This window comes from Falco punctatus (assembly GCF_963210335.1).
Source record: "Falco punctatus genome assembly, contig: scaffold_110, whole genome shotgun sequence".
Lineage (NCBI taxonomy): Eukaryota > Metazoa > Chordata > Aves > Falconiformes > Falconidae > Falco > Falco punctatus.
The window spans coordinates 205,441-219,395 of NW_027660290.1; the positions used below are offsets into that span (position 1 = coordinate 205,441).

Below are 13,955 nucleotides of genomic sequence, written 5' to 3' on the forward strand. Positions count from 1 at the left end.
TTCTAGAAATACGTGAAGCTTAACTTTATTTTTATAGGTTAAGAAGGAAAAAAGCAAACAAAGATGTTCAAAAGTGCAGGCCGTGGCAAAACAGGAATGTGTGGATAAATTAAATAACATCACTAATCGGCAAATGAAACAAAAGATTACTGTAAGGAAGAATGACTGTTTGAAAATGGAGAATGAAAACACGATAGAAGAAAAAGACAAAAAGAGTTTTTCATCTGGGGAGAGCTCAAAATTGATTAAAATGCCAATGAAAGGGTAAGCTGAGGAAATGATCTCTAATTCTTGTTTGTAGTACTATGTAAGTGTCTTAGGTTTTCTAATACTGTGGTAGTTGAAGTAGTTTCCTTAGTGGTGAAAGCCATAGTGAGTAGTCCACTGCTTCTCAAAAAATGAAGAAAAATTCTTTTTAGACAAAATGAAGCGCACGATGGAGGTTCAAATTTATTGCCTGCTCTAAAAAAAGAAAAGGCGAAAACAAAAGAAAACGCCCACCTAAATTCCTGTGATTTCCATGTCAACACTGAGGTAAAATGCATCTTCAAAACCAGAACTGAAGACTGGAAAAAGCAGTTATTTTTGTAGGAAATGGCCACCTAGAAAAGAAAAGTAGGAACTTGGGGTTTGCTACTACTCCCTTTTCTAGGTGATTTTAGTGATCTCCGTGCAGTTGGTGTTTTCCTTTTCATTAAGTTAATATGCCCTTCGTCAGGAGAGGGGAAAAGATGATATTACCAAACCAATCTCAAAAGTCTAAAGAAGGCACACGTATTTTTATGCAGACCTAAGCAGGAGCTTTTTCTGTCTGTCCTTCAAAGGAATCTCTGCTCTAGATGCTTTCTGTAACGTGGCTATTGGATATAGTCCAGCTTAACCTGGATCCAGCTCAGATTCCACGTGTCCCCCTCACTCTAGGGGAAGGGTTTTAAATACTTGGGCATATTCCACGATCTTTACAGTCAAGTCTGTGATTTTATCATAGCTATTTTTTGTCTCGGTTGTTTCTGGACATCATCTTAAGTATGTCTGTTTCACAGAAATATTTTTTTATAAACCTACTCACTTGGTGTTTTTTTTTCTTTCTTTCTGTGTAATGCAGTAAAATTGCCCTGAATGCCAAAGGTGCAAAGGAAAGTAAAAGACAGCCTTCAAAGCAGAAGGCTCATCAGCAGATGAGCTCTTCCAGTGGCAATCATGGTCAAGTACCGGATGATAGCACTTCCAGTGAAACATCTGAGGATGAAGGAAGGTATGCATATAAGGAATGTTGAAAATAAAACTCACTTAATGATAAAAATTGGCCTGAGAGCTAGAGGCAAGTTTGGGTTTTTGTTGTGTGTTTAAGGTTTTTTGTAAACCTGATGCATATGAAGATTCTTGTTCTTTCGTGTGACCACCTGATGTTCTTTCTTGTTCTTTCTTGTTCTTTCCTGTGACTACCTGATGCGCTTTGTGTTGACAAACACTTCACTTCTGTTTAGAGTGCTTTTGAACATGCTGGCCAAGTCAACAATAAGGTCACGTGCACAAATTCTGATTAATTACATGAGTGTGTGCACAGGCATAGAAGTATTTCATGTGTTTAAAAAGGGCGAGGTATCTCAGTTTTTTCACTGCAGGTATCTCAGGATTTTTTGCCCTGCTCCCCGCTCCACCTTTTCTCTTGCAGCTGTGTACCCTCCTGACTTCTTGCCCCCCCTGAACTTACTTGTGTGGGTTGTGGCAAAGTGAGAAAGAGAAGTTGTTGACACTGTTCAGCCCTAGCTAAAAATCTGGTGTGTTATCAACACTGTTTTGGTCAGAAATCTAACACACAGCCCTGTGTGGGCTGCTGTGAAGAAAATAAACTGCATCCCAGCCAGACCCAGGACACCAGAGAATCCAAAATTACAGTTCTTTGACCTGTAGGAGAAGGATTCTCGGTACTGAAGGGAGCTAAACCCCTGGTATTAAACAGGGAATGCACGTAAGCGTATAGCTACATGTCTGTAGCTGTAAGATTTCTGTCACTTTGCGTGAAGTTTAGGGAACAGTTATTTCAACTATTTGCTTAATATCTTGCGGAAAAATTAGCCTTCCAGTAGACATTAATAGCACACAATAATTGTTTCAGTCTTGAACTATATCTAGCAAAGTTACTATACCAGATTTTAGTTTAATTCAGTTCTGCAATTAAGTTTTCAAAGCAACTGTAGGTATTATTCATAATGCAAAGTAAGCATTTCGGTACTGAAATATATTTCTTGTTTTCTAGACCTGCAGCAACAACCAGGAGTGAAAGGAGCGAGGTACTGTAAAACTAGTTTCTTGATAAGCAGTCTCTATCAGCTTTTAATCACTTAGGTGGGAGCAGTGTTTATGTAGTGATCAACCAGATGTACAAATTGCTGCTGGTATGCAGCTTGATTGTATTTGAGACAAATCTGTGGGCTGTGAAGGAGAGAATGAATCATTCCTGCATTTGTAATGGTCTGTAATACTAGACAGTGGAATTACAGAAAGTACTGTATTTTTTGTAGGTCAGCATACCAGTGGAAGTAACTGATGACCCTGGTTTAACTCACTCATCTGACCCACCTTCAGAGGATGTCCGGTTACAAGCTTCAACCTACAAGGAGACTATGCTGCTGTTGGAAGAGCTTAGTGTGGTTCATATGGGTATGTTTTCAAGTCTCTGTCTTCAGCTGTTACAAGTTCCCCTTAAAACATGATTTCTTTGTATGCACTCCTAAGTATGTTAATTTCATATTTTGATATAGTATCTCTTTGTGACTAGAGATCCCCCTCAAAAGCTGTGAAACTGTCACCTAACCTGAGATGTTGCCTGCATTGCCAGCCGATGTGCCTTACGTTATCATTTTTCTTCTTTATATCCCCTTGATGTGGTTTAAGCCCAGCCACACCTAAACACCTAAGCACCACACAGCCACTCACTTGTTCCACCCCAGTGGGGTGGGGGAGAGCATCAGAAAGGGAAAAGTGAGAAAACTCATGGGTCGGCATGAAAACAGTTTAATAGCAAAAGCCACGCACGCAAGCAAAGCAAAGCAAGGAATTCATCCAGCACGTCCCATGGGCAGGCGGGTGTTCAGCCATCTCCAGGACAGCAGGGCTCCGTCACGCATAACAAATACTTGGGAAGACAAAGTGCCATCACTCTGGATGTCCCTCCCTTCCTTCGTCCTCCCCCAGCTTTATATGCTGAGCATGATGCCGCGTGGCATGGCTCGTCCCTTGGGTCAGCTGGGGTCAGCTGTCCCAGCTGTGTCCCGGCCCGGCTCCTTGCGTACCCCCAGCCTGCTGGCTGGTGGGGTGGGGTGAGGAGCAGAAAAGGCCTTGGCTCTGTGTGAGCGCTGCTGGGCCGTAAGGAACACATCCCCGTGCTACCAACCCTGTTTGCGGCACAACTGTAAAACATGGCCCCGTACCAGCGACTGTGAAGAAAATTAACACTATCCCAGCCACAGCCAGCACACCCCTCAACAGCTAATGAGAAAGAGTACAGCAAAATAATGGCTTTGCTTAAAAATAATAAGTACATATATATAACAAATTTCAACTGTCATAAGATGCTTGCATATATGCACAAGGCATTATATAAACATAAGCATCGCTTACTAGGGCTCTTAAACTATGCTAAAATTTCATCAGGCAAGTGTTAACGTTGGCCGAAGGCCAAACTCCCCGCCCAGTGCTGCCACTGCCCCTCCTTGACGAAACGGGGTGAAAAAGCTTGTGGGTCAGTGTGAAGGCAGGGCTGTCACTTCCCAGTGACTGTCACTGGCCAAACAGACTCCACCGATTCAAATACATTTGGATAGTGAGAAACAAAGACCCCAAACCTGAGAAGGACACGTCGGCACCCCCCCTGCTCAAGCTCTGCTGCGCTCCTTCCCTGCCACCTCCCCAGGCAGCACGGGGAGGCTGCGGTCTGCAGTCGGGACGTAGCAGTTTCTCTCTGCTGCTCCTTCCTCGTCCCTTTTCCCTGCTCCAGTGTGAGTCCTCCCCCAGGCTGCAGTCCTTTGGGGAGAATCTCCTCCAGCCTGGGCCCTCCATGGGTCGCAGGTCCTTCGGGAAGGATCCGCCTGCTCTGGCACGGGGTCCTGCGCAGCACTGCGCTGTGGGTATCTGCTCCAGCATGGTTCTCTCAGGGGCTGCAGGGGAATCTCTGCTCTGGCACCTGGAGCAGCACCTCTCCCTCCTCCTTCGCTGACCTGGGTGTTCGTTTGCGGGGCTGGTTTTCACATGCTTTTCCCCTTCCCTGCCCGTGTGGTGGTTTCGCCCTTTCCTACGTTTGTTTTTCCTGAGGAGCTGCCAGCACGGCTGAGAGGCTCAGCTGTGCCCTGCGGTGGGTCCATCGAAACCGTCCATGTCCAGCACGGGACGACCCCTGGCTCCTTCTCACAGGGACCTTCCCGCTACCGAGACCTGCCACCTGCACCTAATGCAGCAAAGCATTGAACAGCTTATACATTGGGCAGTATTTGTGCAGCTTTGTGTCTTTTCTGTCTCAAAGCAGGTTCTGCTACTTTGTTGAAAATGCAAAACATACTTCTTGAATATGAACAGAGACTAGAACGTGGGACAAATCGGTATACAGCTCTCTCACTCGAAGTAAGGGAATTGGGAGGTGAAAGGGAGGAATCACAGTTCAGAGCGGAGAAGACTCAAGATTTGAAATCCGTATTGGCTCACCAAGAAGCAGAATGGAAAAGGGATATCCAAAGCCTTAAGTATGTAAATTGTGGTCTGATAATGTATTATCTTGTCAGTGGTTTTGTTCCGAAAGACACTGATGGTGCAGGCAACAGGATGAGAAGTTTCCAGTCTTTGGGTTTGGGCTTTTTGAATCCCGTGGGCCAGTTATGCTATGAAGTAGATAATGGGAGAGGGGAAAAACGTCCGGATACCAGCTCCATGTACAGTCTTCTGGATGTTGTTCTAACTTTGTTTTCTAGCAAGAAAAGAGAACAAGAGAGTGTGTATGGGGAAATCAGATTTATAAGAGAGATTTGAGAGATGGTTGGGTGGTGGTTTTTTTTTTTCATTTTGTCCTTGCGGCTTCTGTTGGCCTATAATACTAGTATTTCTGGTAACTCCACCCAGTGCAAGTCAAACCAGAGCTTAGAGCATTTGTTTGCTTACCTGTTTGTTTGTTGGAAAGGTCAAGTTTGGGATTGCCCCTTTCCCCACACTCCTGAGCTAGACCCGGAGGCGTGAGGTTTCTCATCGCTGCTGACATCACGTCAGACAGGGGTGGCCAGCAGGCACCGCAGGCAGTTCAGCAAGGACAACTGCAGAGCCCTGGCCTGGGAGGGGAGATCTCCTTGTGGTGATCCCCGGTGGGACGGCGTGGCTGGGGAGCGGCCCAGGCAGAGAGCGAGCTCAGCAGGAGCCACCGTGAGCTGGCAGCTGGGGCGGCCCGCAGCGGCCTGGGCTGTATGGAGGGCAGCAGTGCCAGGGCACTGGGGGCAGTGAGTGCCCACCCCTCCGCAGGGCTTGCTGAGCTGTGTCTCGAGCCCGGGGCCCGGTGTTTGGCCGCCCAGCCCAGGAGATCTTGCCCAGTCCGTGTGAGGTCGGCAGGGAGATGCCGGGCTGGCCCGGGGGCAGGAGCACCAGCCCTGTGAGGGGAGGCTGCGGGAGCTGGGCCTGGGGGAGTTGGGCCTCCCAGCGCGGGGGAGGGGGGTACGAGGAAGAGAGGCCGGTCCCAGCTTGGCCTGGGTTTGACTTCAGCAGGTGTTCAAAATCCTCAAACATCTGTCAAGTATAAAGAAGTAGTATTTTCATTCTAAGTGAATTCTCCAAGCAGCGTTAAATTTATACTTTCAAAAGTTACACTTTTTGTGAAATTACACTAGAAACTACATGTAAAGCTTTCTCCTTGCAATATACGCCATTCAAATACAAATGTTTCTGTCAGTCTTTCAAGTAATTTTAGTGGTGGTTGATTCTTGTCTTGCAGAATTTCTAAAGCAGGCTTTCAATTGGCAGTTCTTTCCTTACGTTGACACTTGATTTTTTTTTTTCTTGTTCACTGTTGTGAATGTATGGGAAAAAATAGTCAAAATAATGACCAAATACAAAGCTGCTTTCTTGTTTGGGTACCGTGGGCACACCGTGGACTGTTTTTTACCATGTCAGTGCTCATTGCTGATTGTTTCAGTTGGTAAAGAAGCTGACCTTCCATAAGGCTTTCCTTGTAAGTCAGCTTCAAAATGAAATTGCTGTAGTTTCTCCCAGAGGTAGATCCACTGAGGTTTTAAACCTGTTTTTAATCGTATTCAGCTTAAACCCCATGCATTTCTGAATCTGGTTTTGAACACTGACATCCTTCTTGAGTAAACAGAAGCTGCTTGTTCTGTCTGTGGTCAGCAGTTGTTTTAGACTTACAGAAGGCTTGCTGAAAAATTGTCGGGTCTGCCATAGGTAAGTGGCGTGCTGATTCACCAGTATTACTTCTGGTCACTGAATCCGTAATATGTAGGCAATGCTCATATACTAAGAAAATGTATACTAACCATAGTAAAAGTTTACGATACTTTGATCTGATGAGACAACAAACTCCTTTTTCAACAAAATGGCTGTAATATGAAGATGGGTTTTTTTAATTTTATTATTATAGTGTGCACACTGGTGTGTGTTTCCCTATACAAACTTACAAATAACGGATAAATCACTCAAAGTTTTTTTTCTCTATCTTGTACAACTGATACCATGCACAACGGAATGAAGTTAGAATTCTTTAAAAAGTTGAAAAGTACAGTAAAAATATGAACTCTGAAAACATTTAACATTTTTTATGGTTTGAGTTGTCTCTGCAAGTTCATCATGTGGAATATCTACTTTTATATCAGTGCTTTTGTTTCTCAAATCCTCCGTTAAATCCCAGATGTTCTTTGAAACAACAAGAAGAAAAGAGGCTCAGAGTAGAAGTGCTGTGTGAGAAAATGAGAGAAGACCTCCGAAGGAAAGAAGATCAATATTGTAAAGAGATGGAGGAGAAACAGAAACTTGAGTTACACTCTAGGAATTTAGAAATGGAGTTAAGAACACTGAGAAAGCTCTTGAAACAGGTGTCTTATTTTCTGCTTCTTTTCAATTGTATTCCAGTATGCCTAGAGAAGGAGGCGCTTTGTTCATGGAAGAGGCGTTGGATAACAATTGTCATTTTTTGAGAACAGTAGAGTACAGTTGGTTCACAATTGGGCTGTTCTTTTTTTTTTTTTTTTTGCTTTGCAGTTTATTATTCCTTTTTTCCTTTTTCAAAATTTAGGTTTCATTTGTATTTCAGGCAAAGCCTTACCTTTTTTTGAATTACTACAAAACATCCTGTATTTCGCCTTCTTAAATTTTCATAAGAAAATTTAAATTTATTTATTTATAGGTGGATTATCATAACGGTGGGGAATCAAAAATGTTTTCAAGTATGCAAGGGAGAATGGGAAGATGTATTGCTAGCTCTGTTTTTTCTTCAGATGCAAGCAGTTTTATTGTATTACTGTAGGTTGAAGAGGAACGTGATGAAACACAGAGACAGCTCTCTCAGGAAAAGAGGGCCAGAGCCCTTCAAGAAGGAATTTTGAACAACCACCTTGGGAGACAAATGGAACTAGAAGAAGAGACAAGAAGATCTATAGGAAAAAAATCAGAGGTAAGCAGATTTTTTTTTCTAATAATAAATTAAATTTCACCATGTTTGTTTTAAAGTCATAATAAATCTTACATAACTTTTTCTGTTTCTTGATGGTTTATTTACTGTTTACCAGTGTAACTTATCTGGGTAAATACCTTTCTTGTTTTCTCTTATGTCTAAAAGTTCTGGAAAGCAGCATCACTCCTGTATGTACCTGAATTACTTGTGCAAGTAGGAAACTAATAGAAGACACTGTTTACACCGTTTCTTAACCTATCTGTTATTTTCCATTTCATAGACATTTTGTCATCACTTTTTAGGCTTTCTAGCAGTGAAACACCTAGCTACCTATGGCAAGGTTGACCAGGAAGAAAGTTGTTTGACAGTGTTTGTGTTTCCATTGCTTTTTTTTTTTTTTAGTTATTCCCTTATTGAACTTACTTACTTCAAGTATGCCTTTCTTTTCCACCTCCACATAACTAAAATTTTATGATCGAATATCAGCAATGAATTCAACTCTCTGTAAGAGTTAGAGTAACTGGAGGAGAAAAAGCAATCATAAGCACTGTATTAAAAAAGATCTTGAAAAGAGTTTACTGAATTTCCTAAAGAATGTGCAGTGCCTGGAAGCCTTTTTGTTCTTGGCTGTGCTGCCCAATAAATGTAGAGTGAATGTGTTTAAGTGGAAAAAAGTTATACATACAATAAAGAGGAAATATACAGGACTATTGCATTCCGGGGGTGATTGAGTTTCATAGCTAACTTCCAGTAACACAAAAGGATAAGTGTTCAGAAGACATTTGAGAAGGAAAATACCCTTTCTAGCCTTGTGTTTACCAGATCTGTAGCACACCTAATTCAACCTTAAAGGCAGTATTATAAAGGCATGCACATACAAGAAAGCGTTGTCATTTTAAAAGCTTTGGTTGCTGGTTTAAGGGGGGAAAAAAACGTAACTGTATATTTGGGATGTTCATTTAGGTTTTAAGGATATGTTGCACTTCCGTTGTGTACGTACGTTGTACATGTGCATGGGTTCACAGAGTAGCTTATTGCCTGAAACTTCATCTTTGAAGTCATGCTTTAGTACTAGAAATGTTAAAATGCAGTTTATTGCTGCAGGTTTTTTGTAGATTCATTTCCCAATTGGCTCTTTATTCATGTTCCCTGTCCTTCAGGAATCCAGCACTGACAGAGAACAGGATCTGTTGTACAAGAATCAGTTACTACAAGATGAGATTGCTATGCTAAGGCTAGAACTCACTCAAGTAAGACTTAGGCACCAGGAGGAAGAAGGAAAATATTTAAAGGAAAATGAGACCTTGAAAGAAAAAAATGAAGCTCTCAAAAAGGAACTTAAACTGAACAAGGAAGCGTTAAGACAAATGTTTTTTCAGTTCAACACGGAGCTGGACTTACTAAAGACAGAATCTGCAGTGCTGACTTCCAAACTTGAGCAGACAAACAAAAGCAGAGACAGACTAGAGACAGAAATTGAATCATTTCGTTCCTCCCTGAACGCTGCAGTTCAAGAACTTGAACTTCATTTGTCATCAAAAAGCAATGCTGAACGAAGATTTCACAGAGAACGTGATGAATGCCTTTGCTTGCAAGTCGAGCTCCATCGTGACCTCTCTGACGTGCAAGAAACCAACAAGAGCTTGTCTCTGCAGCTGTGTAAAGCTAAAAGCAAAGCTAATAGGCTAGAAAATGAGCTTCACCAGTTGAAGCAAATGCTCAGAGAAAAAGCTTTGCTTTTAGAAATGGCAAAAAAGAATTAAGTCAAGGCCAGTGTCGGGCAAAGGAATGTGATCATGCTCGACAACTTGAGAAAGATCCAGTAAGCAAACTTGTAATAAAACAGGAGTCCTTGCAGGAGCGATTGGCCCAGCTCCAGAGTGAAAACCTTTTTACTCCATCAGCAATGGGAAGAGATGCAGAACAAGAGGATCATGAAAGAAAAAATAGTGGATTATGTGCAGCACTGTTTTAATGACATTTTCAGCAAACTTAGAGCTGATAGGGAAAAGCAAGTTTATCTAATAGAAGAGCGAAACAAGGATTTAAATGCCAAGTGCACTGATTTAAGGGAACAAGTCTTTAAATATGAGACTGACGTAGTAGAAAGACAGGTAAAGTATATGCATAGAAAGAACAATTTAAAGTTTGTCCATTCTTGAAATTAGTTTGTTCCTAATGTATCCGGTGTAAGTTCCATGCATGGGACCAAAGAATACTGATTTGTTCTGGTTTGTTATGTTTCTCTCGGAATTGCGGAAAGTTTTGGCAACGGGGATATTAGTCCTCAGATCTAAGCAGAGAACAGAAAAAAGGTATCCAAGTCTAAGCTTTGATCAAGAAAGGTGATTCTTCTCTAGAACTTTTTTTCATCTATTTTCCTTAGTCCATGTTATGCCCTATAGAATAGTCTTAAGTATTTGATGGTTTTGATGTAAGTATTGCACTGATGACATGAATGAGAGTGGTATAAAAGGAGGAACCATCCAATACACGAGGGCTGAGAAATGAAGGTACAGAGAAGTGAAGTGGTTGGGGATAGATTTATATGAAGCTTCTATAGAGGGAAAAAATAGGTTCTCTGTAAGCTGCTATCAAGATTGAAGAGTATTAGTAATGTCCAGCTGTTGATTTCTGTATGTGTTTTGAGGGTTCTGAGGGGCCTACCTGTTCCTCAAAGTTCATGTCAGACGGTGACCTTAAGCTTTCCCTTTTATGATGTGTAGCCACACTCCAGCAGTACTGTCAATCATTGTAAACTGTGACTTGCTTTGTATTCTTACTACCAAAATAATGGGTTCCTTTTGAAGATCATGTGAGAGAGTGTGTGTATATGTATATAGCTATATATATATATGAGCTATGCAGATTTTTGTAAACCTAATCTATCAGTACTTCTAAAACGAGCTGAGTAAGAAGACTGCAAGAGGATGTGATTCAACATACCCTTAAAGTGTATCTCAAAGGAGCTTTCAGATATTTGTATTCATTTAATTGTATTTGTATAGTGAAGAAACAGAAGAAAGAACAATCTAACACAAAGTCCTGCCTTCAGTCACCAGAGTAATATTTGCAGTCAAACTGTGGCTCTTAGATCACAACAGATTTCTTTGGGTTTTGTCAGGAAAAAAATACCTGATTGCAGTGTGTTCCTGTGTATTGTTCAAGGAAGAACGATACCTGAGCCTTTTTTATGTGTTAGGAAACAGAAATCCTTGTGAACAGCTGCTGATAGTCAAAGGTTCTCAGCTGAGAAAGATGACGAGAGGTCATCATCCATGCAGATGCCTGCTGCTGGCAGGCAAAATTTCATACTTTTGGGTTCAATCTAGACAGGTCTAATTGTATAATAAAATAAGTTAAAGGCGTATTTCATGTTCTTAGAACTTTCTTCATGCTAATTTAACTGTTTCATTAGGGCATGTTTGGACAACTGCAGCAGGAGCTTGCTGATGCACCTAAAAAGCAATCTATGCCAGAAGCTTCACTTGAAGTTACTACACGCTACCACAGTGACCTGGAGAGAGACAAGCTGCGCTTGCAAAAGGAGTTGGAAAGAAAGTTGAAAACTAAGGTACTTAATGTCTGTAACTATATGAATAAATCTGAGTGTAGCTGTTGAAAGTAGGAGCGAATGTTGTCCTTTTGCACCACCTTTTGCAGTGTTCTTACGAAAACTGAAGTATAGAGGGAACCAGAGGAGCTTTGCAGGAAAGCTGTAGGGTGATTTTGTGTGTGTGTGCATGTCATCTTATGCCCCAAAGTTGTAACCTCATCCTGTCGCTTCTAGAGTATTCCTTCTTCCCACCAGCTCCAGCTGCTGTTCTTGGTTATGGTTCCTAAGGTGTGTTTTACACTCCACATCAACCTTGGCCATAGGTCTTGGATGGGTGGAGGAGAGCTTAGGCCTGTTTCTGTGTAAGTTACTGCATTGTCCTGCGCTCTTATCTTTTCCGGCCACCTTACTTTTTCTTCTGCCACTGTTGCTTTCACAGACGCAGAAGCAGAACATGCTGGCTCTGACATCCAAGGACTTGCACAGCACGTGGGAGGAGCACTTGAAGTCAAGATCCCACCTTGAAGAGCGCGTTGCTCAGCTGGACGAGGAGAAGGCTGAACTGTTGCAACAGGTGAGCCCAGAAAATTCTCCAGGCACCGGGCCAATACCCAGGAGAACCACATGCACCTTCTGGTCAGGTTCTTACATATCATTGCTTTCTGTTATCCCTGCCATTCAGGCTGCGAGTACCTTATCGTTTGGGGGTCACGGAGGAAGCAAATAAAAGCTAGATGGGTATCTTTGTGTAAGTTCTGGAGTGGCTCTGTTGGGAAGAGTTCCCAGTGTGGTTTGCTATCAGTTGAGCACATCGAGCAAGGCCACAGTTCCCAGTTCTTCCTTGGATTTTGTGTGGTCATCTTCTGACCCCTTGGTTTCTAGGCAGGTTTATGTTTCCAGTGCGTGTATGGAGGAGCTGCTGTATGTTTTCAGTGTAGCGGGAGCTTAAAAGCCTTGCAGAAAAACATACTGAAGGAATGCTGGGTAAATGAACGAGTGCTTGGGAAACAAGCAGCGCCTGCCAGTTGCCAAGGGGCAGCCTTCCCCTTTTCTCCTTTTCTGTAGAGGGAAAATGGAAGAACAAAGTCAAAACAGCTGCCAGCTCTCCTCTGGTGTGGCTGAGAAAACACCAAGAGGAGGAAAACCAGCATGTGGCTAAGTAAATGCCCACACAGAAGAGGTGGAGGTAATGGCCGAGGGGAATAAAATGTTGAAGAACTCCAAAAGATCAGGTTCCTCCACAAGCCCCTGCCTGCTGGTTGGTGGAAGATCCCATGAAAGCTTTGGATGGATCGATGTTCTCCCATGAAGTGCATACCTACGTAATCCCTACTATGAGCAGAGGCACTGCCAAAAGTGTTCTCCAGCATCTTTTCCACCTGTTATGTCTAGAAGAGGATGGCCTTTGCTTCAGGCGAGGGCATCTGTTTCTGTAGTTACATATTGGTCTGTTTGATGTGAAACCTGAAGGGATGGATGGAATAGCCTCGGGAATTCCGTCCCATGGCATTCTGTGGAACGTGGCTAACGGATAGAGATGTCCAGCAGCTTCTCTGTGGAGAGCGCTAGATGCACAGACTGTACGTAGGTATTTTTCCTGTGCTCTGTGTGCGTGATACATCTTTCTTTTCTCTTTTGAAAGTGCGAGAGTGAAAGAAAGGAAGTGAAGAAGCTGGTAGAGTTGAAACGCCCAGTTGAACTACGTCTGGCCCAAGAAATGAAAAGAAACCTCGATCTGCAGAAAGACTGTAAGAGGTACGGCTTTTTAGCGTGGTGAAGAGGTATCCCTGCGTAGGAGTCATGTTTTATTAAACTTCAGTGTAAAAATAGGTGTACCTAACTGTGAGCAGATGCCAGCCTCGTGTTAGTTCTTGCAAGGTACTTCTGTACACCAGCCCCTGGTTTTCAATAGCTGCCAAAACAACTGCAGCTGCAGGTTGCCCTGCAGTTCTCCTGGGAAAAAGGGAGTCTTTCATTCCTCTTTTCAGGTGAAATCTGGACTCTCCAAGTGTATGTGGCACAGGAATACTGTTTTTTCCTGGTAATTCCTGGTGTGTCAAGTACATTAAAGATAAAGCAAGCTGTGTCTGTGCTGTTTACATGAGAGTATGTGAAAAAGTCCAGTTTTGTTCCTTTTTGCTTCATTGTTTTCATGACTAGTTTGCTGTGCAGGTTGAAGAGGCTGCTGAGCAGAGCTACGAAGGAACTAAGGGTGTATGAGGCAAGAGGGGGACTGTCCCAGCTGAATTTGCAGGGAGAAGTGAAGAAAATGGTCAATGAAATTGGCAGATTAAGAACAAAGGTGAGCTTTATTTTGTTTGGGTTATTGTGGTGGTTTTTCTTTTGTAACCTTTGTTCTTTCTTTATACTTCTTTTCATGTTGTTGATTTTGACTACTTTTTTCTTGGCTGTATTTCTGAAATTATTTGGCTGGTTTTTGATGTTCCTTCTATGGTCACAGTAGTAGGCGACTGTAATACTGATGTAGCTCTTAGGGGTAAAGATGGAAGTGTTACGTACACAGCAGTATCTGCGAGGGCGCATCAGGGGTAGGCTGTCCTGCAGAGGAAGGGCAAAGCAAGAGCCACAGCAAGGCTGGCAGGGTCTGTGACCACACAGGCCAGGGATCAGCCCCACAGGCCCTCACCAAGAAGAGCAGAAGAGTTCTGGGGACAGTTCTGGGGACAGTAAGCAGAGTCCTCCAAGAGTGCAGATCACCAGGCCGGTCCATAGGGATGGGCA

General features: G+C 42.8%; 2 protein-coding genes across 3 annotated transcripts; both read left to right on the forward strand.

Annotated features, from left to right (window-relative positions):
• The first annotated feature begins 2,869 nt into the window (after positions 1-2,869).
• LOC308057252 (ankyrin repeat domain-containing protein 26-like) lies at positions 2,870-9,655 on the forward strand. Its single transcript, XM_080411396.1, has 4 exons — positions 2,870-4,739; positions 6,896-7,079; positions 7,511-7,657; positions 8,818-9,655. The coding sequence occupies exons 1-4, from the start codon at positions 4,546-4,548 to the stop codon at positions 9,418-9,420; spliced, it is 1,128 nt and encodes a 375-aa protein (XP_080267522.1). The 5' UTR covers positions 2,870-4,545; the 3' UTR covers positions 9,421-9,655.
• A 1,273-nt stretch (positions 9,656-10,928) lies between these two features.
• Positions 10,929-13,435, forward strand: LOC308057253 (ankyrin repeat domain-containing protein 26-like). Of its 2 annotated transcripts, XM_080411398.1 has the most exons (4): positions 10,929-11,231; positions 11,653-11,787; positions 12,856-12,994; positions 13,374-13,435. In XM_080411398.1, the coding sequence occupies exons 1-3, from the start codon at positions 11,079-11,081 to the stop codon at positions 12,988-12,990; spliced, it is 423 nt and encodes a 140-aa protein (XP_080267524.1). In that variant the 5' UTR covers positions 10,929-11,078; the 3' UTR covers positions 12,991-12,994; positions 13,374-13,435. The 2 variants fall into 2 exon arrangements, with proteins under 2 accessions (XP_080267524.1, XP_080267523.1); XM_080411397.1 differs by lacking the exon at positions 13,374-13,435 and having other exon boundaries at positions 12,856-13,020.
• The last annotated feature ends 520 nt before the right edge of the window (positions 13,436-13,955 follow it).